The following is a 25,244-nucleotide window of genomic DNA, read 5'->3' on the forward strand; positions in this document are numbered from 1 at the left end:
CTAAAAATTCTATCAACAATAATTTATAATTAGATGATAATATAAAATTATTTTATAAAATATATAAAAAAATTTCATTTAATTTAATTATTTTAATTTAAATACAGAGAATATAAAGATAAAAGATATTTATTGACAAAGATAGAAAGTTAAGAAAAATTCCAAAAAAAATGATCTTCTTGAAAGAAAGAAAAAACCCTCCTAACTTCTAAAAATTATCCCATCCAGTTATTATAATTATAGTTTATATACAAATATAATGTATATATTAAATATATTTGTTTATTTGAAATTCTAATTACATAAAAGTGTGCATTAATCTTATGCCCAATTTAATTATAAAATTTAATAATTTGTTTAAGCAAAGGTAATTTAATTCCGTTCAGCAAAAAAAAAAAAAAAAGTAATTTAATTCGATGATAAACCCTAATTTCCTTTTCCAAAGACATCTCATTCTGCTTGAGAGTTATACTATACCCAATTTGCTTATCTCTGAAGCGAATATCAGGGCACGCAAGTTTTCAAGATTGCTTAGTTCTATTTTCATTCAAAGACCTTGGACCAGGACCCAGGTATTTTTCTTCGCCCCTTCTTCATCTCCTCTAATTTTGATCCAATCTTTTTTTTGTTTTTTTCAATTTGTGCGCGGGTTTTCATTATCCTCATACCATGTAGGTACATTTAGATTTCGAAGTTGTGGGTTTTTGCATTTCACCATAATATAATGCGATTTTAAAAGCCATACTTAGTTCGAGATCCAACGTTGTCGGACATTTTAGCAAACAACAAATGGACAAATTGGATACAGATCAGGAGACAATACTTTTTTTTATCGGCAAATGTTAATTTTTAATTGTTAGTTTTTTTTAGCGGGGGAATCGAGCCCAGGAGACAATACTTAGGAATTGTCGAAATTGCTTGCGAGAAATTTAAGCCTCCCTAGTCGTTAGTTAGTTGATAATAAATCTGTTGTAGTTTCAGTTCTACGATTTTTTTTAGGGTAAAGGTATTTGCATTCCATCACCTTTCCTATCAAGTTCATCCTCAGAATCTTTCATTGGGCTAATAGTTGTCTATGTGTCTTCTGTGACTTAAGAAATGGATGTTTTTCTCACTTCATTGCTTCTTTATTTTCTGTGCTGTGCTTATAAATAAACATATTCTACGAGAACTTTTTTTTTCTAGGTTGATAAAAAAACTTGTCAAGCAATTTGTTTGTTATTTATTTTAGATGGAAAAAATCTTTCTGATACTTCTCTGTGAAGATTTGTTGCATTTCATTTGCATCTGCACCTATGGGCTAGCTTATTGTTCTTTGTCTGAATTTGAATTCCAAAGTGGATACTATTAGTTTTGCAACTTGATATGCGCTCATCTTAATTCCAAGCCACATAATCTAAAGCAAGTTTCTTACACATGCACACACACTACGTATGAAATGCTATAATTGGATTACTAGTCATTTTGCTTAGGAATAGAGTTTTTTGTATGATATGCTTAAATTAACTTTTCATTGATTTAATAATGACCATTTGATCATAATGGACCTTGAGTTTTGTTAGTGTCTTAACGCTATACATCCTACTAATGGCATGCAGGTTCGTGGCTAATGGTGAAAACAAAGCAGAAGCGCACAGGAAAAGTTCCTGGTAAAAAAAGTGGTACTTCTTCACATTGCCTTGTTAATTCTGGAAACGGTGACAATCAGCATGAGGATAGTGATTGGATTATAGTGAAAAAGCAGAGAGTTACCATTCTGGTGCCTGCTGCACCTCTTAATGAGAGATCATTAACAGCAAACCAAGGACCAAATCACATGCATCTTATGCCTCCTGAAATAGCAAGTAACCATGTGCAGCTTCCCATGGAAACATCTACGATGCATCCTTCAGGTAATGAACATGAGAAGGCCACTTTGGCTCTCCGAAAGGAGACTCGTGCCGAGAGAAGAGCTCCCCCTACCTTACCTAAACCAACTGTGGTCAATCCACCGTCTTTAGATGAAATAATAGAATCAGAAAATCCACATCAAACGAACAGTTTGAAGTCACATAAACTACTTGGAATTTCTGATACATCAAAAGTTATTAAGCAGCCCAGAACACTACTTGCACCAAGAAGGTCCTCCAACTTGGAAACTCTGAATAAAAGCTTAAGAGCATCAAACCTTGAGAGGAAGCTCGAAAGAGCCGGTGGACTTAGCAAATGGCTGACATCGCTTGGACTGGCGCAATTTGTGAGAATTTTTCAGGGGAATAGTCTCAGTAAGTATCAGCTGGTAAATCTAACCATGAAAAAACTCAAGGATATGGGCGCCAGTGCAGTGGGACCTCGCAGGAAACTGATCCACGCCATGGACTGTGTTTGTCAGCCATATTGCTTTGAGGCATTGTAAAAGTTCTTAGGATTTTCAGATAATGTACAAAAATGTTGATCCATGTAGCCGACCCCACCTAGTGGGATAAGGCGTTGTTGTTGTTGTTGTTGTACAAAAATGTTCCAAGACATGGCACAAATGCAAAACTTTTGTTTCTGTATGCTTTTGTGATGGTTCACAGCACTTGAGTCCCAAAGTACTTGTAGAGATTTCTGTATATAACTTATAAGCAAGTAAACGCATTCTACAATGCTTCCTTCTACATTTGCGCCTCCATGCACTAGTACCTTGATACCACGTCTATAAATGTGTATTTGAAGATGGGTGAAGTGAATGAGACATTGCAACTTGCAAGTTTATGAGAACATAGGGGGATGGGATTTTTTTAGCATTAATAACATTTTATATAACTAAAAATTATTTATAGTTAATATTTTTGTATAATTATTATCTACATAGTTATATACTATAAACTTATACACTAGGTATGTATTTTATTGTATTTATTATAGTTTGTTTCTTTATTATGAGTGTAGCATTAATAAATTTATTTATTTATGGTTATGTATTTCACTATATTTATGTATTATATATATATATATATATATATATATATTATACAAATTTTATTTATCATCTATTATATTTTTTAATTATTTTTTGAAGAAGTTACCATGTGGACTAGCAACATTCAGGGATGTTTGACCATAAGTAATGTATTAAAAACCTTTATGTATTATAATTTTAATTATATAAAACTAAATATTAATAATGCTTACATGCATAAGTTAAAGTTTCTGGCAGGTATGATAATTCTAACCACAGTTTTTTTGGGTACATGAACTACATTAAGTTTGAGCAGTCAAAGTACTATACAATTTTTTTTTAAACGTTAACCGATGTCCTTAGCCTAAACATATTGGGTTAAGAAATTTAAAGTAAAAATATAAATTTTTATTTGGATGTATATAACTAAGCCGTTGATAAAGTTTTTATGTTCTTCTATAAATTTTTTAATAAATAGTTTGACTTTGTTTTTTATTCCTTAACCGGTGTTCTGGTGAGCAAGATTTTTTGTTTAGTTTTACTTTTTACTTCCATTATCTGTGAAACCGCGTGATTAATTAGCGTAGTCCTCATTTCTTGAATTGTCCCTGTTTCCATTCTGCTGTCAACCCACCCCGTAACTGGGTAACCTTCAGTTGCCACTGCTCACTCATTAATCATTATTTATAGAATCCTTTGCTGGAATCTTATCCTATCCCCATAAGTAACTATCACTACCCACTGACCCATGTTCTGTTCAGATGGCTCTGCTCTGTATTCGTGAGATGTGACGAACCTCATTTTCACTTCACTCCTAATCATTTCCGGGTAGATCGGGTATCATGGCGCTGGACACAAAGAACAACATCGCATCATCTCCTCTGTTGGAACCTCTGCCTTTGTCGAATTCCAAACGAGCTTCGAAGCTTCAAACGTTGGGAAACATCATAGTCACCGTGGTCGGAACTGGGGTTCTGGGATTGCCCTTCGCTTTTCGGATCGCTGGATGGGTCGCTGGATCGCTCGGGGTTGCCATCGTCGGCATGTCCACCTACTATTGCATGCTCCTTCTTGTGGGTCATCTCTTCTCTCAATCATTGCATCAATCATTTTTAGTTGAATACCCGAATAATCTTTTCTTTTTTCCGTATTTCTTTAAGAATTTCATTATACCGCATTATACTAGTTTCTGATTACTTTATTTCTTTTATTGGTTGCGACTTGACACTAAGAATTTATTAAAATACACTATATTGTCATCCAAGTTTATATTCACAAGTAGTGATATCTAGGATGATGTCTCATTAGTTGACAATGATGTTGTTGTTGTTTATGATGCCTCATTAGTTGACAATGATGTTGTTGTTGTTTATGATATGCCTCATTAGTTGACAATGATGTTGTTGTTGTTTAAGATGGTTTCTGATTGGATGACAATATAAAAGTTTTTTTTTTTATCCAGCTGAGAAAATGTACATACTATTGAAATTTTGTACATGGTACATATTTTATTTTATGGTTCCTGGTCCTGCCTTTATAGTATGTTTTTTTTTTCGTGGACACAGGTTGTGTGCAGAGAAAAATTGGCATCAGAAGAACCACTAGGGGAATCAAGCACTTATGGAGACTTGGGTTATAGGTCCTTTGGAAGCCCGGGTCGGTATTTTACAGAAGTTGTAATTGTGGTAGCACAATTTGCAGGGTCTGTTGCTTATTTTGTATTTATAGGACAAAACCTTTATTCTGTATTCCAAGGCCAGGGACTATCAAAGGCCTCCTACATATTTATGTTGGTACCTGTTGAGATTGGATTGTCTTGGGTAGGTAGCTTATCTGCTTTGGCTCCTTTCAACATTTTTGCTGATGTGTGCAATGTCATAGCCATGGGAATTGTGGTGAAGGAAGATATACAACGGGCCTTCGGGGAGGGATTTTCATTTGGACAAAGGACAATGATCACATCCAACATTGGTGGGTTGCCATTTGCTGCAGGCATGGCTGTTTTTTGTTTTGAGGGGTTTGGAATGACGCTGGCCTTAGAGAATTCTATGCAGGATAAACGTAAATTCCCAATATTGCTGGCTCAGACTTTTGGTGGCATAACTCTTGTGTACATTCTTTTTGGGTTTTGTGGTTACATGGCTTTTGGTGAAGAAACTAGAGACATTGTGACCCTCAATCTCCCTAGGAATTGGTCATCTCTTGCAGTACAGGTAGTAAAGACATCCGTACTTTGAGCTCCTATGTTCTTTTTGTATAATTGCTCGTGCGGTTACTCTTAAATAGTATTCTCGCGGTTAGAGCTAATCAATATGATGCTTTTTCTGTTTTCTTTTCCTCAACCAGTTGACTTTGACTTGTAAAGGATAGTATCTTATATCACCTTCCAGATATATCCTTGTACATCATTTTTAGTAGATTGATAACAAATGTTTATAAGCAAAAGGTACAATGCCTTCATAATTCTTCATATACAAAGCACTATCAGTGACATGAACTTGTCTTGGGATATATCTCATACACCCAACATTCCAGTAGGGCTTGTTGGCATTGCAACATGAGAAAATCCTTGGAAAAGCCAACATAGAATTGATATAGCTTGGTGGAATCTGTTTGAAAATACTTTATCATGCTGCTTTTTCACTTACATCCATGTTATTTGAGGATACTAACGGCTGGCTTGAAACACCTAGTGCGTAGAGGTGATGGCGTTTGATAAACATCTGATAAGATATAACTATGCCTTTTAATTTGTGTCAATTGATGTCATGTCAATTAACCTATTTTACAACAAAGAATCATTCCTAAATTGTGTCTGTACTCTGTCCTGTCTAGCATATCTAGTGAAGTGCATCTTGCTGTGTGCACTGCATAATATATGCTTGGGTGTATTTTACTTTGTCCTTAGCCATGTCTACTAGGATAGTACACTTTGCAGAATACTACGTTTATTTTGCCAGAATTCCATTATCTTCAAGTTTTTGCTACATTTGACAGGTAGGATTATGTGTGGGGCTTGCATTCACACTCCCAGTCATGTTTCACCCAATTAATGAGATTGTGGAAGGGAAACTCAAAATCATCCTCAGAAACAATAATGATTCAATGGGACTAGAAAATATGTGCATATACGTTAGCCGGGCGATTGTGGTGGTTGGATTGGCAGTCATAGCTTCATTTGTGCCAGAATTTTCTGTATTTGCCTCATTTGTAGGGAGCACCTTATGTGCAATGCTCTCATTTGTTATGCCAGCCACATTTCACCTAAAGTTATTTGGCTCTTCTCTACCCATCTGGCAAAAAGCCTTGGATTCTATTGTATTATTGTCTGGATTATTTTTCGCATTTTATGGCACCTACAACACAATAGTTGGAGTTTGATGCATCTAGCATGTATTTTACTTAGTTGAAGGCTAGAAGCTTGTATACAACTCAATTTGTTATTTCTACATAAGTAAGCGTTCCAGCAAAATGCTAATGAAAGCCTACTCAATTGTTTGATTCAGAGTGTTTGAGCGAGTTTTGCTCCTCTTTGCTCTTTTTTCAGTTCCACCGAACCTAATTGTCCTTAACTTACAATTTAAAATTCATTAAATTCTTTTTATCAATAGAGAAAAAGGGAGGGCCGGAGGGAGAGTTCAAAGCATCACTTTCTGGATTCATGGATGATTGGATGCATTTTGGTTTAAGAGTCATTGCCCCCGTAAATCTTATCATTTCTACTTTTGTTTTATTTTTTATTCTTAAAACATTTTAAATAACGTTTTCTTTCCTATTTAAAATACTTAAAAGTATTATTTAAAGTATTTTAAGAAAAAAACTAAAGCAAATACATTTTGTAAGAATTAAAAATAAATTGTAAGGACAAAAATGAAAAAAAAATTACTAGTACAAAAAATACATTCAAACCAAAACTAGTACTTTTTTCCCTTTATTTGATAATGCTGATTACTACCACTACCTAGTACTAATGTAAAGTGATGTCTGAAAACATTTTATCCGAATGCAAAAATATTATATCACGCCGCGGTGGAAGGACCATAAAAAGCATAAAAAAGTTGAACCTATACGAAGCTGCTTTGGCGTGAACGTGAAAATAGTTTTAAGTAACTACTTAGATCTAATGATTGAAAAAATATCCACATTTTCATAGGTGAAGTTGTTCGTTAAAATTGTAACCAGACATCCTCTTATAAGCCGTGTTTTATCATAGCCACTTGCAACTAGAAATGAAATAATAAACCCATCAACAATAGCAGCTTATTGTATCTCGCCAATTACCACCAACATTTTTCAGTTCGTAATTATAAGAAGTCGTCCACTGTTTAACAGAGGGCGGTATAGATTATAAGCAGCCATATATAGAAGACAAATATATTAATCCAAAATTTAAGCCATAATTCAAAATCATATATTAAACTCCAAACATCCAAAATTCAACCCATAATTTGAATGAAAATAGATCCAAGACAACAAGACAGGGTGCTATAACCTTTAGCACCAACTAACTACCATAAAGATCAAGAAAAAAATACCCTCTAGCGCAACCTTCTTGCTTCCCTTTCAGACTCGAGTAGGGTGAGAATGTCTCCTTCTCTCACTGGTCCTTTAACATTCCTCATGATATGACGGTTCTGATCATCCAAAAACTTCACTCTAACCTGAGTCACCTGTCCTCTGGATCCAGTACGACCCATAACTTTGACAACAAGAGCATGCTTCACCTGAGACTCCATCCTGATCAAACACAATCAACAGTTATGAGATGAAAGTGGAAAACAATTGCGTTTAATGCATCACAGTTAATCAGTCAGCATCACAGATAAATCAGGAATAACATATATATCACCTTCCAAATCCAAAAGGACCCAAAACCTTGAATCATTAGCTCTTCAACTTTCAAAATTCAACAGAATGCATCTTAACAGCAAATGAAAATTGAAGACATCCGAAGTAACAAGAAATAACAATAACAGTTTCACACCAAACACACAACTAGTTCCCTGGGATTAGGTAAAAAAACAAATATTGACATGGCACACATCACAATCACATACAAGGAGAAAAGAAAACCTAGTCCAGCAATAATATCAATAACAGATCAGTCTTCTTATATGTACTTCGGCATAAACTTTGTTTCATTTCATAGGATACAACCTACACCAGATTCTTTTGTTGTGGAAGGACTAAATGAATGTTAAATTCAAAACAAGATCCACAATATAGTTTATGACGTTTTACAGTATATGACTTCCAAAGGTAAAAATTCCAAATGAAGATTAAGGAACATTATTATAAATGACAAAAAGTATTCTAATGAACGAATCCACGTATCATTTGTTAGAACACTCGGGTCTACGTTACTTCACCAAGCAAGCCTCAAATTATAAATTCCGCTAAAGCTATGCGACCCAAATCAAGAACAAAAGATCAACGCATACACTACACACCCAACGTCACTAAGAAAGCAATAATAATTCCGCCATGAAATTGAAATCATAAACACAGTAACAGATAGCCAAACTAGAATTAAAAGAAAAGAATTATTAAAGAAATTTCAAATGACAGCCAAATATGAAGCAGTGAAGCGAGAACAATACATGAAAATAATAAATTAGAGTTAGAGAAGAAGGATCAGCCAGCGGTGGATAGAAATCCATAGGGTGAGTTCGCACCTGATGGCTGATGCAAAAGACGAACGAAGAAAGCAGGCGCCGCTAGGGTTTTGGGTTACACTTGCACGAGACCAGACTAAGAATTTTAGCTCCTCCCGATATTTATAGTTGGCCTAATAATGTCCAAATGACGTTTTTAACCCTCTTTATTTTTGTGATTATAGATGAAATTTATTAGATGAAATTTATTCTTTTGAAGAATCAATTCAAAGCAACTAAATTGATACTGTTAATTGGTTTTTTATATTTTAATTTTGAACCAAATTAACTCTGATTAATTTATTTCTTGATTGTTTTTCGACTTGAACTAATTATAATTAATCCAATGACTCATTCAATTATTTTTTTAACTTTTATATTAGTATATTTTAAACTTTAGTACTTAATTTTTACTTCTATTTTTTCTTTATTTTTGTTATTTTTATTTTCTTATGATATATCCAGTGTTATCAACTGTCTTTCTTAATTTTGTCATATATATTGTGTATATTTTTTTGTTAATTTTAGTCAAAAATTAATGAAATACGTTAAGTGATAATCATAGAAAAAATTATATATTAAATAATATAAATAGCTAGTTTAATATTCAGTTTAATTTTTTTAAAATGTTTAAAAATTTAGTTAAAAAATAGGCAATTAGTGGGGATAAAAACTTAAATAAAATATAGTAACTTAGTTTCTTTATGATAACTTGATTACTCAAAAAACTAACTCAATCTTTATTAAATTGGTTTGATTCAAATTAACAAGAAAAAAAAATCAAAGTCATGTAATTAAATATGATTGATTCGAATTTGATTAATATGAAGCAATCGAACATATGATCAATTGATCATCTCTAGATATGGAGGTTGGAGTTGGCCATTTTTCCTTTTTTTTTTTTTTACTTTTATACAGGAGTACTATACAATATCGATTTGAATAAAAATTAAAATCTTCAGTCAAAAAAACAAATAATAATAATAATCATCTAACTAATCACAAGCTTCAATTATGATTTTAAAGAATATAAAATATATTAGTAAAAGATACAAAAGCATAGACAATTTGAAGTTTGCGTATTTTTAAATATACGTTTCCAAAGTTAATTTTCAATAGGAATATATTTAGTAAAAAATACAAAAAAAAAGTAAGTTTGCGAATAGAAAAAATAGGTGCAATTAAAAATCCGTTTTAATAATTGTGAGTTGTATAAGCCCACATTTGGTAACGGGCTTATGTTTCGTTCGGGTACGTAAAAAACGTAACAGGCTTTTTGTTTATAAGCTTCTCTTTTTTAGCCATAATTAATGTTTCATGGCTTGACAAAGTCAGCCAATTATTTCTCCGGTGATAGTTGGATAATGTTCATCTAAGTATGTTTGGATGGAGAAATTTAAAATTCTGAAAAATTTTAAATTTTAAGAATTTTAAATACTTTAATTGAAATTCTTTTATTTTCAAAATTTTGTGTTTGGATAAAAAAATTTAAAATTATGAGAATGAAAGAAATGAATGAAAAAAGAGAAGATATGATTGGTGTACGTGTTCCTCTATGTTCAACCAACCGATATTTTAAGAGCTCAAATGGTGGTTCTTGAAGAAGACGTAAGAAGAGAATTTTAATTTTTCACCTTTAGAAAGAAATTGAAATTTCAGATTTTTAATTGTTTAAAATTTTGTTTTAAAATTCAAAAATTTTAAATTCTTCATAAAAAACATCCAAACAATGAATTCTAAATTACAGAAATTTAAATTCTCTGATAAATCACTTTCCTCCGTTAAAGTTCTCTATCCAACACACTCTAAAAGGAATTTCTCTGACTCAAGTTCTTTTTGCTTTCTTTTAGGAGAGGGAAGGGGTTGACTTGAGTAACTTGTGTTGTAATTTTATCCATTAGAACACTGCAAGTTAATTTGGTGTTTTTCTTGCATATTTTTTCATGAAGTTTTGTAATAAATGACTAGGCACTAATTTCCAACTATATATAATACCGCCATCGGAAATTGTTCAAAGAGTTTTGAATTTTTTAAAAGAAATTGGAGAGGTAAATCCTTCCGAGGGCCCTATGAATCCGATTCAAGAGATGAAGATGATGAATATGACAGACAATGTGAGAAGGAGCCTCCAGTACGAAAGGGACATGCTAGAGACGCAGCGAGATGAAAGCCTCTAATTTTCATCCAATATTTCAGATTCCTGGATGTTCAGTCTAGCTCAGTTAGCTTTGTCTTTATTAATGTTTTTCTGAATGGCTGTAGCTAAGCTAATACTTTTGTTTGTTATTTGCCAATGGTCCAATGTGCCTTTTCATCTGAATTCATGGATGATTGGATGTATCTTTCCTTGACCAAAACTGAATATTGCATAAACTTTAAGTCACACATTGGTAATGGGATACAAAAAAATGAATGATAATCCCATTTTCCTCCGTATTCCCTTAGCTAAAGTTTTATTTTAATTTGGTATATTGTTTAACGGAGTCTTTTGTCTTGTAACTCTGTTATCCTTTATTCATTTTAGCCTTTTGTGTGCTTGAGTGAGTTGTGCTCTTCTTTGTCTTTTCCAGTTCCACAAAACTTTATCTTTTATATGGAAATGTTAGTTATTACTATTGTTAATTTTTATTAGTGGAGATTCAAACGGGGCGATTTCTTCCTTCTTTTCTTTTCTTTTTATGTATAGATCAATCTTATATTTTGAGTTCCATATAACCTTAATTGTGGTTAACTAACAATTTAAAGTGGCGGTGATCAAGCACGACAAACTTGTGAATTGAGCCGCGCAATTTGATGGGGTTGGCTCAGTAACTCACTCAACTTGGGCTAAGAAACAAGTGAAGCTGACACAGATAAGCAAAAAATCACTCAACTTGACCTGAAACTGACAAGATAACAGCAATAGCAGCAAATTCTTTAACGTTTATGCCCGCCACGTTGTTTTTGTTTTGTCCCGTATGAAGATCAGCCACTCAGCAGGGACACATTGAAAAGCATGTCACTTGCAATAATCTTAACTGAATCTTATCTTACCTAGCTTTGCTCGCATAACGCCATCGAGTCTTTTTCCTAAAACTGTTTCAGTATCTTACATGTTCATCATACATATGGCAAAGCAAGGTTTAAATGTTTGGAAAATGTTAATTAGTGTCTTGAGTGATTATTTAAGAAATTAAAAGATTGATTTTTTTTTATTATTGAAATATACAAAATTATATTATTTATAATTTTTTTAATATTTTTTTATAACATATAGAGTAAATATTGTTTTTTTAATCATTGATCAATATCATAAAGACATTACTATCTTATATGTTTTAATAGATCGCACCAAAAAACCCATAATTCTGCCAGCCACTCGACTCAAAGCCCCATTCGGTTAGTGGATAAGATAACACCTCAGTAAGATGGCACGTAGCAAATCAGAATGCCGTTAAATAGCTTCAAATCTAAAAGGATCCCACGTGGAGAGTTGTGTTTGGATTTTGGAGAATCTTACGGAACAGCCTGGGTCTTCCATAAGTTCCTATGCCCATAGAAAAGCATTTTATAATGATTGCATGTTCATGATACCATAATGACATCTCTTTTATTTTGCCTTTTTTTTTGGGAGAGACATAATGGATGCTCAAGAGCTAATGCTCTCCCACTCACAGGCGTGGACATCCACTCTCCTTTTGGCATGGATCTCGTAGTGAAAGAGAAACAAAGACATTGATTCTCATTCTTTTTCACACCAGACATGAATTTTGAAAAAGAAATTAAAAATCAAAAGTTTTCATGTCTGCTTCTGCAGCATCTTTTTTGTTGATTTAAAGCCACAAGTTGGGGTGATATTCTCAGTATCTAACTATAACAAAGATATTGTCCAAAACGAAGACTGATTCGGTTAATAAAAATAAAACTCATATCTCATGACGACGTGTATGAGAAAATATTGTTGATATAGACAATTTGTAACTATTTCTGTAACTCATATCTCTTAAAAGTTTATTATGATCTTATCGAGTTTTCGAAATGAAAGTCACCAAAACAATTATTTAAAAATACATATGTGATAAAAAAAAAATGGTTCCTGAAAACCAATGTTTTCATGAGTAGTGACAAGAGTTGCTGTCTTGGAAGAACTTGGATTGTTCTGGGGACAAATTGACATTGTGACTCGAACCTCCACCATGCATGGATCCACACACAGTACACCCCCCTTCACTGTCATCCACCTCTTCCCATCCTTATAATAACAATCACAAAACGCATCATCTCCCTTTTCCTACTCATAAAGATCACCATCATTTCATTTCCCATATAAAAAGGCACACAAAGTATTAGGAATAATAATATATTAACAACAACGACAATATAATAATAATTTCTTTCTCCCTTAATAAACAGAGCCTGCTCTGTTTCTTCTTCTTCTTCTTCGCAAAATGATGCCGAAACAACCGATGAACGTTTTGACCACAAAACCTTCACCTTTGAGCACCATGGTGGTGATGCTGATCCTCTGCATTCTGGGTTTCTACGCTCTGCATTTCCCTCACTCTTCCACACCTTCCGAAAACCTCTCTCACTTGGAAAAACTTTTTCTTTCCACTTCCTCAAACTCTACTATTTCGTCCTACCTCCGCGCTCTTACCATGCACCCTCACCTCGCCGGAACAAAACCCGCTTCCGACACAACCCGCTACGTGCTTAACCACTTCACTTCATTGGGCCTCTCGGCCCATACAACAACCTACACCACTCTCCTCTCCTTCCCCGTGCGCTCCTCCCTCTCGGCGCATTTTAACGACGGTTCTTCGGTGAGCCTGCGGCTCACCGAAGAAGCGTCGGGGGCGGGGGTGGTGGCAGCGTACCACGCGTACTCGCCGTCGGGCGCGGTGCACGCGCCGGCGGTGTTCGCGAACTACGGGAGGCAGAGGGACTACCGCGCGCTGGCGGCGATGGGGGTGAACGTGAGCGGCTGCGTGGTGGTGGTGCGTAAGGGCGGGGAGATGGGGCGGGGCGCGGTGGTGGAGAGGGCGGAGGTGAACGGCGCGGCGGCAGTGCTCGTTTACGGCGAGGGTGACACGTGGCGGAAGGGGTTTGAGAGGGGACACGTGATGAGAGGGGGGATAGGAGACCCACTTACTCCCGGGTGGGCTGGGGTTGAAGGGGCTGAGACGCTGGGGTTGGAAGATAGGGAGGTTTTGAAGAGGTTTCCCAAAATTCCATCTATGCCCTTGTCAGCTGAGGTGGCTGATACTATTTTGTCCTCTCTTGGGGGTGTTCATGTGCCCCTTCATTGGAGGGGTACCCTTAGGTCTAAGGTCAGGCATGTTGGTCCTGGCCCCACCTTGCTCAATTTCACTTACGAGGTGAGATGGTGACTACTATATGTAAATGTAAATATGTCAATGTAGTGTTGTTGTGTTGTGTAGTGTCTCTTTCAACCCGAAAGCCTCATTTATGCTTTTCAGTGTTTTTGGTTTTGAGAAATGGCTTTTGCTAAGTGGTTTTGTTAGGCTTGACGGCTGTACTGATTCATTTAGGATTTAACTTACCTAAATTTTTCATATAAAAATGAGAGCAGACATGTATTGATTCTAGTACTCAACTCACTTAAATTTTTCTTTATAAAAAAACGATGACTTTTACTTCTTTTACATTCTATTTATCTGGCCCAACTTTTACTTGCTGAAACAAAAGAAACAATTCTTCAAACACTAGTTTGTACTTGGAAAAGATACTACTAAGTAGGGGCTCAGGTAGGTCTGGAAAATGTGAAAGTTTTTTTTTTTTTTCCTTTGGTTAAGCCAAAACTTTTCACATGTGAAAAATATGGTAGACGAAACATTTTCTATATTGAGACAAACTACCCTATGATTGTAGGCTACTTCTCTTTTTCTATTTTGTGGCAAACTTTGGAAGACATTTTCTAATACACTTTCTTGTATATACTACTTTGTATTATTAGTTGAAATTTATTGGAAAGTACAAAATTTTTTGGGTCTCAATGCTTATAATGAGTTCACTTATAATTTTTGTAGTTTCTAACAAATTTTAACTAATAATAGAAAATGTATTAAAAGAAGTGTGTTACAGGGTGTATTGTGCATTCCTATTATACGTTTTCATACAACTGCCATGTTATTCATTATGCACTCATGATATCTAATTTGATAGAAATGAGGTGGGGAGTTGAAAAGGATAAATGGGAACGGTTAAGCTGAAGCTTATGATAGTATTTGGTGTGTATGTTTCTGTCTTTTTGATTTGCTTTCTGTTTTTCAGGGTGAAAAGAAGGTGGCCACCATTCAAAATGTTTTTGCTGTCATAAAGGGATCGGAAGAACCGGATCGATATGTTCTGCTTGGGAACCATAGAGATGCATGGACGTATGGTGCTGTTGATCCCAGCAGTGGAACAGCTGCATTACTCGATATTGCTCGTCGATTTTCTGCTCTACTGGGCTTGGGGTGGAAGCCAAGGAGGACAATCATTCTCTGCAGTTGGGATGCAGAGGAATTTGGGATGGTATGTAGTAGTTCCTTCATTACAACTGATATGCATTGCGGTTCCATGAATAATATGGAAAATGGCCCGTTTCTTTGGTTTTTAATGTTTTCCATTCTTGTTAATATCTGCTTGTAACCGCTTTCATGATGGTGTGGTGTCAATGGTTGTTGATAAGCCAGTGACAAATAATTTTGGACATCTGGGGCGAAATTCTACTATCATTTGTCTAAATTAAATTGCATCGTCTTTCTTGCAAATTTCTTCTTGATATGCTCACTATCAAATCAAATGAGTTTGCTTTAATTCAATAATGCTGTCATTTCCTGCAATATTCTCTCTAAATCAAGTTAATCTGTTTATGTAGATAGGATCCACTGAGTGGGTTGAACAAAACCTTATTAATCTAGGTTCCAAAGCTGTAGCATACCTTAATGTGGACTGTGCTGTGCAAGGTCCTGATTTCTTTGTTGGTTCAACTCCTCAGCTAGACAATCTTATTCTTGAGGTCACAAACAAGGTATTTAGTTGGAAATATTATCATTTATAAATGCATGTAGACACATACATATGGATAATTATCATGCTTGCTCCTAGTAATTCGGTAACTCTGAACATCGACCAGCTTTTACTTTAATTTCAGGTCAAAGATCCTGACTCTGATGGTGTGTCATTGTATGAGAATTGGGCTGCTGGTGGTGGAGGCAATAATGTAATGCTTTTGTCACTACTGGCCAAGTATTTGTTTGCACTCGCCTCACATATGTTTTGTCTGATACAATTGTTATGATGTTCCAAAGAACTATGATCTTTTGATTAACTGTGTTGTTTTAATGCACCATATCCAATACCTGTCAGTAACCGATCAAACTAGTCTTGGGTTTTGAGTTGGCATATAGCTCAAAATAGTTCTATAATGATTAGCTTATAGTTGAAGTTTCATGAGTTGCTTGAGTTTTGGAAACCCTAGTGTGTAAATGACAGATTTATTTTATTAGTAGGATATGATATCTGACTTTTTAAATGATGAAAGCACTTAAATTTTATAACTGTATTATGATAATGTTGGGTTTTTGCCATGCTTTTTTCAAACTGGGTTTCAATTTTGTTGTGATGTCTTCATTGCTTAGCCACTTTTATTTTATTGGATTGCAGATTCAGAGGCTCAGTGGAGTTGATTCTGATTTCGCTCCATTTGTGCAACACGCAGGGGTTCCATCCATTGATATGTATTATGGAAGAGGTATGTATCTCATCACTAGAAGATTTTGTATGATTGATGGAAAGTCCAAGGCCTGTGGGTCACGTTATGTAGGCATTTACTTTAGTTATGCCATTTCTATCTGTTAAAAAATATTTTTGGGCATTTAAGAGGCTATTCCAAGTTTTAAAATAATTTCTCTAGTTTAAGGTGAGGTTGGCAGAGGTTCAATTTCTTTCATTTTTTGGATTGGGTCATGCAGATCTGAGGTCATGGAACTCTATTGTTTTACTTAATGTTTTTCATCTTAAGTATGACTTTGCACTTAGTGGTCCTTATGTTTTCTCCTTTTTTATGATCAATTACTCATAATTCAGGATTAATAATTAAATTCTAATTTAGTTTGTCTAGGAGCCATAAATATATTGATCGCAATCCAGTCCCAGATTCTTTAAGCATATATTGTTTTGTAATGCAAAATTAAATTATTTCTAGCTCAATATGCCATGTCTATAATGTCATACATCCATAGGCTTGGGTATCTAATATGATGTAATAATCTCTTTCGGATTTCCAGATTTTCCCGTCTATCACACTGCGTTCGACTCCTATAACTGGATGGCAGAGTATGGAGATCCATTCTTCCACCGCCATGTTGCTGGTTAGATTTCTCTTTTAATTGCTTAATATGGTTTACAAGTCTCTATTTTTAGTGAACTGTTAATCCATGTGGCAGTCATAAGATGTAACTTTTCTGTTCTTTGTTGTAATAGTTACAGGAGTTTGGGGGCTTCTAGCTCTTCACTTGGCTGATGATCCCATTCTTCCTTTCAATTACGTTTCATATGCAAATGAGTTGCAGGTGCGCATTTATATTCACCTCTGATTTACGTAAACTACTTGTTAGTTGATGTCTTTTGGGATGCCAGCTGCGCTGTCAAATAATCTAGGGACTTCTATTTGAAAGTTAACTACAAAATTAAATTAGTTCATACTAGTTAGTGACATGCATGATGCATGGAAGTTGCCCGAATAAAGGATGCACAATAACTCAATGAGCGTGTTTTCATTGATTATTGAATCTAACATTTTCTTTCCTTGAAGAACATAAATATTTAAAATTGATTTTTCATGAATTCCATTACATTGTTTTTTTTCCTTTCTAAAAACATTGGTTTTTTATTTAATAAGGAAGAATAGAAGATTAACATACTGCTGAGGCAAAGAGAGAAAAAAATTAAAAAAAAAACTTTTGCAATATTGATGTTGCATGTATAATTGGCACCATATGTTAGTGCATAGCATTCATATTATCATATATTGAGTATATAATCTTTCCCTGTTTTGGGCAGTTGTACAAAAACACGTTGAGCAACTTGATAGACCAGAAAATTTCTCTACATCCATTAACCCTTTCAATTGAAGAATTTGCTTCTGCTGCCAAGGAAGCTGATGATGAAATAAAGGTAAAACCGAAATAACCACAAGGAGTTTTCATATATTGGTACATATATTTATGCTGTAAACACTTCAACTTGTTGTTCCTTGTTGCCATGTATTTATGCTTGTCTTTCTTTGTTTTGAACTGCAGAAACTGAGATTGCAAGAAACTGAAGGTTGTTTTGTAGATATGAAAAAGCGAGCATTGAATGATAGACTAATGCTTGCAGAAAAAGGCTTCCTGGATGCAGATGGACTTCAGGGAAAGCAATGGTTTAAGCATCTTGTGAGTTTCTGTCACTTAGTTTCATATTTTTTCAACTACTAGTTTTTTTGTCGGCAAATATTAATTATTAGTTTATTAGTTTTTGTTAACCGGGATTGGAACCCAAGACCTATCTCTTTCTCCGTTCACCCTTTACTACCAAGCCAACCTTATATCTCCTGTGCAACTACTAGTGTATTATCATCGTTGAATGTTGTAAATGAAAACATAAAACCTGACATTTTCTGTAATAGGTGTTTGGGCCTTCCAGCGACCATGAAAGGATCAATTTCTTCCCAGGGATTTCTGATTCTACCATTACGTCAGCAGGTGTAAGTGAAAGAGAAAGGCTAGCATCAATTCAACACGAAATCTGGAGGGTTGCCAGAGCCATTCGAAGAGCTGCTTCTGCACTCAGAGGAGAATTCACCTAAAAAACTAAATGTGAAAAAAAAAGTTAAGTTAGAGGAGAATGGAGATGGATGAAATCATCTCCGTTTGAGTTACCTGTAAATATAGTAGTGTTTCTTTTTAACACGAGCAGAGTTACCTGCATTTTGAGGTATATAACTGTACATTAAGTTGTAAAAAAGGAGATGAATGAACATGCCAGCAGTTTGAAGACACATACACGGTAATGATAGCAGATTTTGTGCTTATAATGAATGTTCTGCACAAGTTTTTCTACATTTTGTTTAGAGCACGGAGAAATTTTGGTACGAATTGTAATGAAAAATCGCTGAATCAATCAAATTGTTATTTGTCAATAAAATACGGTGATAGTTTGAGTAGATAGACAACAGAAATTGGCCATATGATTTTGGAATTGATACGTGCTATTATTGTCTTTTATATTATAAGATTTTCTATCCAAAATTCAACCAATACAGTTTGGTCATTTGATTAACATCTTAAAGTATTCGAAGAACCATATATATATGTTTGGGGAGCGGAAGCTCTAACATCTCAATAGATTAAAAAAAACAGAACAAAAAATTATACATATACGTAATAAAAGTTATGAACATAGACTACACACGATAAAAAGAGGTTGACAAAATAATTTACTTTATCAAAGGGAAAGCGCGCCAGGTAGGGGTCGAACCTACGACCTTCTGCTTAGGAAACAGACGCTCTATCCACTGAGCTACAAGCGCTTGCTGAAATTAGCTTGCATAACAGTAATAATATTTATTAAGTATAAATGTGGAGATCCCGCCTAAACGCCTTTTGGATGAAAAATTCGAAAGCATAGTCGCAAAGAGGAAATGCAATTAGCAGAGAGAGAGAGGAAGAAGACGATGGCGGAGGATCCGGTTTCGAGCTTCTGCAACGCGTTGGCAGCTTTCTGCAACCACCTCCACTCCTCTTCCGATGCTCTCAAACAATCCATTGATCGCCGACCTATTCCTCTCGGTACGCTTCTCTCTTTCTCTAATTGTTCTGTTTGTTTGCTGAGAAAATTCAAATTCAAATTCTTCCATAACCGTAACAGATTCCGCATCGTCGACCTTCGTGCAATGCCTGAATCGCCGCGTATCGACCGCGAGCGCCGACCTCGACATGCTCGATTCCATGTCCTTCGGCACCGTCTCTTTCGAAGAGCTCCTAGGTCACTGCAACGAATTGTACAAGAAGAACCACTCCGATCTCTTTCAAATCCAAGATCGTCTCCAGAGCTACGGTTATAGTGCTGGTACTTCCAAAAAAATAAAATCTCTATCTGTTTTCTGCTTCGTTAAAATTGAATTTTCTTGAATTAGTTTCGGATATTGAGGAGGAGGATGAAGCTGAGGATATACAACATCAAGATCCGGAAGACAAATTAGATAGTCCGTCTTCTTTCTATGGATCACTCTCCGTCGCCGATTCTAGCTTCAAAAGTTTAGAAGAAGATGCTTTGTATCCTTAATACGATTTTCAGCTTCTGAACAAATTTTATATGGAATGAAATGCTGCAATTAGAATATTAGATTGATTTGAAGTCCTGGAAGATAGCGAGTACAATTTGCATACAATTGTCTTTTCAATTTTTCATTCATTTTATTTACTTTGGCACTTTACTTTCCCGATTTTTTTTGTTTAAAGCTCTGAAAAAGATTCACTATTAATATGATAATGGTTGAATCATTGATCAGTTTTGTTGATTGTTATAACAATAAGGCTTTTTAGATCCCTTAATTCTCTTCAGACTTGATGAATCTTTGAGTTTGAAAAACTTTGGGCTGTCAGATACATGTCTGGCCATGTTAGCATCTAAAGGTTAGTGAATGCCACTTCCCTCCATAAGCAGTGCTTGTTGATTTGGAAGGATTCCATTTCCATGCTTTTATTTTGTTGCAAGTACTTTTATTGTTAACATTTATCTTGTGCCCACTGGTCATATTATTGATTACATGAAAACTAGCCTTAGCTTCTCAAATTAATAGTATTTTGCTAATTCCATGTTTACCCCTATTTTTTTTCATCCACGCATGCAGGTGATTTGTCACCACAAGAACCTGAAAAGTAAGTTGAAAGTTATGGATATCATTTCCTGTTGTGGGATTTTCTGCATTTCTATTGATAATTTCTACATGATTCTCATTCCTTCCCCAAACTATGGGTGAACAGAGTACAAGAATTTAAGCAGCAACATCAACATGATGCGGACACTGAAGGAAGTAACTTCTTATCTGATGGTAATCGAATAATTGCCTGTTTCAAGAGTTTAACCTTAATCATATGGAGACTGTTAATTGAATTCTTTTTTGCTAAAATAAAATTTAGAACAAGACAAGGAGAATATAAAGTCAGCTGAAGCTCCCAGACCCATCTTAAAGATATTGAAAAGCGAATTTGAATGTCTTCCTGCCTACATGAAGGGTCTAACATCATGGGAGGTGAGGTTTTTTATGGCATTCAATATCGAACATTCATATACCAGGGATGTTAGTTCTTCCACATTGATATAGGGTAGCTAATGTGCTAAATTGGTTGGCTAGCTACGGATATGATTTTTTGTTTTTACTGATAACTACATATATGTGGCCTTATTTTAGTTTTATTTTTTAATATATTTGTACAAAAAATAATGACATTTTTATTGTTTTCATTATTTTTATATAAATATTTAAAAACAAAAAATAGAGTAAAAATAACGTGACACTTGTATTATTATGTGAAATGGAAAAAAAAAACATTTTCTTAAATCAAACGGGTCTTGATTTCACTTGACAATCACTTGCGTGTAAGAAATTTGTTAACCTATTTGACATATTTTTGGGGTTCTTTGTCCAACTCGACCTCATAGGATCTACTTGTAGCTGTTGGTAAGATTAATTCAAGCCTAAGCAAGAAGACCAATGGATGCAGCTACTTCCACCAAGATGAAATTCCTTCATTTGAATTAGGTAGCTCTTTTTCAAATTAGAATCTATTGCAAAATGGTAATTTGCTGCTCGTGATTTTTCCCATAACAAGATCTCTCTGCCATCGTTTAATCACACGTATGACCTTAAATTGGGAGTAGTCTTTAGTTCAAGCAACTTACCATCGATATACACGAATCACTCCACAAAAGTCAATATTATTTTATAACACTTAATAAGGACACTAATATTTTTGAACCAGACCAACAATGCTTCATGTATCCCCAAACACTTATTGATGCTGTCTGTTTGTTCAGGTCCTAAAACAAGATCATATTTGCTGCTTCTAGTGCGGATGAACCGATTGGTTGTTGAGACGATTGATGGTTTACTATCGTACAGAGTATTGTAGATACGAGACCCATTGGAGAACTATATTTTTCATCTCCTAGTTCACCTTTTCGTTGGCATTCATATTCCAAGGAGAACGGACCCAGTACACGAACACAGCACATAACTAAATACACATAAACATAATAGTGCCATTGTTTGAAGTGTTTGGGCATCTGGTATTTTTTAAAATTCTCTGCTCCATTCCCTTTTATTTGAGGCTGAGTATGATTGATATCCACATATTCCTTCTATTTGTAACGGCAAAGATTGAATAATCATATTGTTCTGTGTTATTGACGATAATGTAATGTGATGCTTGATCTCGTTGGATAGAATTTTTTTTAGCAAATTACATTAACATCTCTTGTACTTAGGACTTATTATACTCATATCCCCTCAATTAAAATGTTTTTCTTTTGCCTTACCTAAATCATCACAGTCAATAACGTTGTTAAATTTGTAGCGAATTGTCCAAAACGTCCTCTGACTTAACCCTCACAGTCTGCTTCTTCATCTTCATTTGTCTCCTCTTCATCTTCCTTTCTCCACCCTTCACCCTCACCACCGCACCTCCTCCACAATCTTCATCACCGCACCCCTCCACAATAACCATCACCATCCTCCGTGTTGCACCCCTCCACAATAACCACCACCACCCTCCGCCGCCCCTCTACCGTGGAGTATGACACCTCCACCGCCAGATCTGACCTCCTCGTTGTAGATCCGACCTCGCATGATTGTGCTTAAGGTCCATCGCACGAGCTTTAGTTTCAACCGGCCACTGCCGCCGCAGAACAAAAAAAAATTAGCAGCAAAAGTCACAAAGCAATGGTACATAAACTTGATTGAATGGTAACATCTACAATTGCTTTGTGTAAACAAAAAAGTTATCAGCCAAAATCATACCCCATATTGTAAGTATCAAACATACAGAGAAGTATTAGCAGCGGGCACCCAAGGCATTTCCCACCATAATTTGCAAGGAAATGGAACTTATGAGAAAAATCAAGTTCACTAATCACTATATATGCAATGCGCTAAAACATGGCATATCCTAAATCAGCACTCAAATCCATCTCTATGAAACCTTTTCGTGCTTCAGTCAAGGCCCTCCTTGCTACCTCAAACTCAGCTTCTGCAGCTTCCAATTCTCCCCTCAGCTTCTTCATTTTAATCTCCAAAGCAACCACACTGTCTTTGAGTTTATTCACTTCACCTGTTTTATCCAAATGAGCTTCCATACCCAATGCAGATTGAACATAAGGCTCCAACCAAGACAATTGAAATCCGGAGTGCTTAACAAGTTCTTCCCATAAACCTCGAAGGCGATTGCATGCATCTTCATTCATATCCTTCACCTTACTTGTCTTGAGTAAATGCAGAACTTGGCCCAAAGATGTGAATGCCCATAGTTTAAACCATCTTGAACTTTTCCTCTGGCTCCTTATCAGGGAAGGATGCCATATGCATGCCTCCTCCAACAGTGGAACAAAAGCAGCCTCTTCTTTTCCTAAACTCGCCAAATCTAAAAGGTCTTTTAGTGTCAAATCTGAACTTTGAACTTCCCCTTCTGTTTGACTAGACCCACAGGTTGAAGAACTAAGTGTCTCACTCTCATCTGATATTTCTGTTTCTGTTTCTTTATCATCTTCCTGCTGTGTGGATTCTGAATTACTTGCTGCTTGATCACCTAATTTAGAGTCTTTGGTTGGAGTGATTTTGTTCAAATTGTTAGCTTCAACTTCAAGAGTGCTAAGATCTGAGACACAAACATGAGCTTCAATGATGCATGTGTCATTCACAAGATAGCCTTGTTTAGAGTCATAGAAGTCACTAAGATTCACAAAAGATGAGCCCCAGCTACGATATCCACCATTGAACTTCTGCTGAGTCTCTGAAAATGTACAAATATACATATCAGGAATTAGAAATTTAGAATCACATATGGTCAAATATTCCAATTGGTTAATGATAATTACTTCTAAAAAGTAACTAATGAAAAGTGAAACATACAACATATAAATACGGCGCGAGTAAGATGAGATAAACAAATTCATATCACTAAATGTGACATGTTTAAGTAAATATCTTCCTTGAAGTTTGGAACCTAAATGCTCGTAGTGGTTTCCACTCTGTAGAGATGATGGTTAATGAGTAATGCTAATTTCTTCTATGAAACCATCATTACCAAGTGTATATATATGTACACCATCATTGCCAAGACAAAATCATGTTACAAGAACAGCAAAGAAGAGAACAATTAGTAAGACTGATATTACCCTTTACAACTGACTTATTGACATCCAATTGATTAACTAGAGCCAACTTGAAATACGTATTTCTGTTCCATCCATACGGAGGTAAAGAATCCGCAATCATCAAATATAATGAAAAATGGTCAACATTCTTCATTATTGGATACAAACGAATCCGCCTGCAAGGTAATTAAGACGAAAAACATAATTAATAATGAAAAGTAAAATAGGAGGTTCAACATATAGAAAAATTCGATGCTTTTAGGCTTATTGTAATCTTTGTGTATCTAAAATTAAACAACAAAATTTTAGACTTCAAACTAATTTCCCTGTACCATTTATAACCTCGGATTCGGAAAGCCTTGGATTGTAGTTTCTTGGTGTTCTGTTTTGAGAAATTTTCAATTTTCCACGTGAATGTCTCAAAACTAATACTCGTTCCCTTCTGATTGTCCATTCTAGACTTCTAGTAGCTACATCTAAGCTGCCATTACAAAAGAATAAAGTCAATAAACCCAAACAGTGAACACTTCAAGATGGAAAATAATAAAAAGGGTAGACACACACACACGAGTATAGCACCAAAGGCTCGAAGAATTAGAATTAAGCACAGAAGTGAAATATTTATAAGTGCTCTACACTAATATATGAATATTACTACTGAATGAGCATAGAAGTAGAAAAAACAAGTGAATTTTGTTTGTACTGGAGCTAAAGTCCTAAAGGATTCAAATTTGAAATGGAATGGCAAACACTGACATTGCAGAAAAAGATTGGATAACCAAAATATTGGCTCAAGCTCCTCAAAGGGTCGTCACTCGTCACCAACGTTGCCGGGGCAATGGAAAAATGTATAAATATGCAGGTCATGAATGTGAGGACCGGGAATAATTGGAAGGAAAATAAAGGGAAGAAGTAGTATGAAATAATGAGAGTGAAGTCAAGTCAACCAGAATTGTTATGAAAGGAAGGAAGCTAAGTTTATACTTTATACTTAGATATTCCACACAAACGTGGGACATATAATTTAGAGGGAAAAGGACCATTACCAATAAGATAAAAAATGAAATTTTAGGGAGTCTACTTTAAAATCAACCAAAATAAATACATATAAATTGAATAATAGAAGAGAAATAGTGCAAATTTAGTTGGTTTTTCATTTTTCCATCGTGATATTCCTGTTTTATATCCTATTTTTAGTACTAATTAAGTATCAAAAGTCAAAATTAGTCATGAGGATCAGTATTCTTCCACGCGTAATACATTAT

The 25,244-nt window shown here is 35.1% G+C and overlaps 6 protein-coding genes and 1 non-coding gene across 9 annotated transcripts; 4 read left to right on the forward strand and 3 right to left on the reverse strand.

Annotated features, from left to right (window-relative positions):
• Nucleotides 1-420: 420 nt before the first annotated feature.
• On the forward strand, nt 421-2,537 carry LOC100804141 (uncharacterized). Its single transcript, XM_003521461.4, has 2 exons — nt 421-572; nt 1,599-2,537. Exon 2 carries the CDS (start codon nt 1,610-1,612, stop codon nt 2,393-2,395), a length of 786 nt encoding a protein of 261 aa, XP_003521509.1. The 5' UTR covers nt 421-572; nt 1,599-1,609; the 3' UTR covers nt 2,396-2,537.
• An 889-nt stretch (nt 2,538-3,426) lies between these two features.
• LOC100526857 (SLC5-6-like solute-binding domain-containing protein) lies at nt 3,427-6,428 on the forward strand. The gene is made up of 3 exons (NM_001248164.2): nt 3,427-3,996; nt 4,489-5,136; nt 5,921-6,428. The coding sequence occupies exons 1-3, from the start codon at nt 3,766-3,768 to the stop codon at nt 6,302-6,304; spliced, it is 1,263 nt and encodes a 420-aa protein (NP_001235093.2). The 5' UTR covers nt 3,427-3,765; the 3' UTR covers nt 6,305-6,428.
• Nucleotides 6,429-7,311: 883 nt separating this feature from the next.
• LOC100818200 (40S ribosomal protein S28) lies at nt 7,312-8,687 on the reverse strand. 2 transcript variants are annotated; one of them, XM_006577045.3, is made up of 2 exons: nt 8,599-8,687; nt 7,312-7,660 (listed from the first exon to the last, which is right to left on the reverse strand). In XM_006577045.3, the coding sequence occupies exon 2, from the start codon at nt 7,657-7,659 to the stop codon at nt 7,462-7,464; it is 198 nt and encodes a 65-aa protein (XP_006577108.1). In that variant the 5' UTR covers nt 7,660; nt 8,599-8,687; the 3' UTR covers nt 7,312-7,461. The 2 variants fall into 2 exon arrangements, with proteins under 2 accessions (XP_006577108.1, XP_040870102.1); XM_041014168.1 differs by having other exon boundaries at nt 8,524-8,671.
• A 3,790-nt stretch (nt 8,688-12,477) lies between these two features.
• On the forward strand, nt 12,478-18,637 carry LOC100818733 (probable glutamate carboxypeptidase AMP1). Its single transcript, XM_003520679.5, has 10 exons — nt 12,478-13,934; nt 14,851-15,093; nt 15,440-15,592; nt 15,716-15,784; nt 16,228-16,315; nt 16,851-16,934; nt 17,047-17,135; nt 17,626-17,739; nt 17,865-17,999; nt 18,233-18,637. Exons 1-10 carry the CDS (start codon nt 13,005-13,007, stop codon nt 18,410-18,412), a joined length of 2,085 nt encoding a protein of 694 aa, XP_003520727.2. The 5' UTR covers nt 12,478-13,004; the 3' UTR covers nt 18,413-18,637.
• Nucleotides 18,638-19,062: 425 nt separating this feature from the next.
• TRNAR-CCU (transfer RNA arginine (anticodon CCU)) lies at nt 19,063-19,135 on the reverse strand. The gene has a single exon. It is a non-coding gene; the product is annotated as a tRNA-Arg (tRNA).
• Nucleotides 19,079-22,071, forward strand: LOC100806270 (uncharacterized). Of its 2 annotated transcripts, none has more exons than XM_003521465.5 (9): nt 19,079-19,394; nt 19,474-19,674; nt 19,742-19,880; nt 20,170-20,240; nt 20,459-20,486; nt 20,592-20,659; nt 20,748-20,860; nt 21,271-21,370; nt 21,646-22,071. In XM_003521465.5, the coding sequence occupies exons 1-9, from the start codon at nt 19,247-19,249 to the stop codon at nt 21,738-21,740; spliced, it is 963 nt and encodes a 320-aa protein (XP_003521513.2). In that variant the 5' UTR covers nt 19,079-19,246; the 3' UTR covers nt 21,741-22,071. The 2 variants fall into 2 exon arrangements, with proteins under 2 accessions (XP_003521513.2, XP_006577109.1); XM_006577046.3 differs by having other exon boundaries at nt 19,217-19,394; nt 19,474-19,662.
• A 542-nt stretch (nt 22,072-22,613) lies between these two features.
• LOC102664376 (MATH domain and coiled-coil domain-containing protein At3g58270) lies at nt 22,614-24,926 on the reverse strand. The gene is made up of 4 exons (XM_006577047.4): nt 24,736-24,926; nt 24,312-24,460; nt 24,001-24,155; nt 22,614-23,615 (listed from the first exon to the last, which is right to left on the reverse strand). Exons 2-4 carry the CDS (start codon nt 24,431-24,433, stop codon nt 22,759-22,761), a joined length of 1,134 nt encoding a protein of 377 aa, XP_006577110.1. The 5' UTR covers nt 24,434-24,460; nt 24,736-24,926; the 3' UTR covers nt 22,614-22,758.
• Between the last annotated feature and the right edge of the window lie 318 nt (nt 24,927-25,244).

This window comes from Glycine max, chromosome 3 (genome assembly GCF_000004515.6).
Source record: "Glycine max cultivar Williams 82 chromosome 3, Glycine_max_v4.0, whole genome shotgun sequence".
NCBI lineage: Eukaryota > Viridiplantae > Streptophyta > Magnoliopsida > Fabales > Fabaceae > Glycine > Glycine max.

What these genes read in the sequence shown, in the direction of transcription:
- LOC100804141 (XM_003521461.4), top strand. Translation starts at nt 1,610, where the DNA reads ATGGTGAAAACAAAGCAGAAGCGCACAGGAAAAGTTCCTGGTAAAAAA.
- LOC100526857 (NM_001248164.2), top strand. Translation starts at nt 3,766, where the DNA reads ATGGCGCTGGACACAAAGAACAACATCGCATCATCTCCTCTGTTGGAA. An exon ending in ACTATTGCATGCTCCTTCTT is followed by an intron (nt 3,997 to 4,488) that starts GTGGGTCATCTC and finishes TCGTGGACACAG; the next exon opens with GTTGTGTGCAGAGAAAAATT. An exon ending in GGTCATCTCTTGCAGTACAG is followed by an intron (nt 5,137 to 5,920) that starts GTAGTAAAGACA and finishes TACATTTGACAG; the next exon opens with GTAGGATTATGTGTGGGGCT.
- LOC100818733 (XM_003520679.5), top strand. Translation starts at nt 13,005, where the DNA reads ATGATGCCGAAACAACCGATGAACGTTTTGACCACAAAACCTTCACCT. An exon ending in CTGGTGGTGGAGGCAATAAT is followed by an intron (nt 15,785 to 16,227) that starts GTAATGCTTTTG and finishes ATTGGATTGCAG; the next exon opens with ATTCAGAGGCTCAGTGGAGT. An exon ending in TGATATGTATTATGGAAGAG is followed by an intron (nt 16,316 to 16,850) that starts GTATGTATCTCA and finishes TCGGATTTCCAG; the next exon opens with ATTTTCCCGTCTATCACACT.
- LOC100806270 (XM_003521465.5), top strand. Translation starts at nt 19,247, where the DNA reads ATGCAATTAGCAGAGAGAGAGAGGAAGAAGACGATGGCGGAGGATCCG. An exon ending in AGTTTAGAAGAAGATGCTTT is followed by an intron (nt 19,881 to 20,169) that starts GTATCCTTAATA and finishes AATTCTCTTCAG; the next exon opens with ACTTGATGAATCTTTGAGTT. An exon ending in AATTCCTTCATTTGAATTAG is followed by an intron (nt 21,371 to 21,645) that starts GTAGCTCTTTTT and finishes CTGTTTGTTCAG; the next exon opens with GTCCTAAAACAAGATCATAT.
- LOC102664376 (XM_006577047.4), bottom strand. Translation starts at nt 24,433, where the DNA reads ATGGACAATCAGAAGGGAACGAGTATTAGTTTTGAGACATTCACGTGG. An exon ending in CGAATCCGAGGTTATAAATG is followed by an intron (nt 24,156 to 24,311) that starts GTACAGGGAAAT and finishes ATTACCTTGCAG; the next exon opens with GCGGATTCGTTTGTATCCAA. An exon ending in CAATAAGTCAGTTGTAAAGG is followed by an intron (nt 23,616 to 24,000) that starts GTAATATCAGTC and finishes GTACATTTTCAG; the next exon opens with AGACTCAGCAGAAGTTCAAT.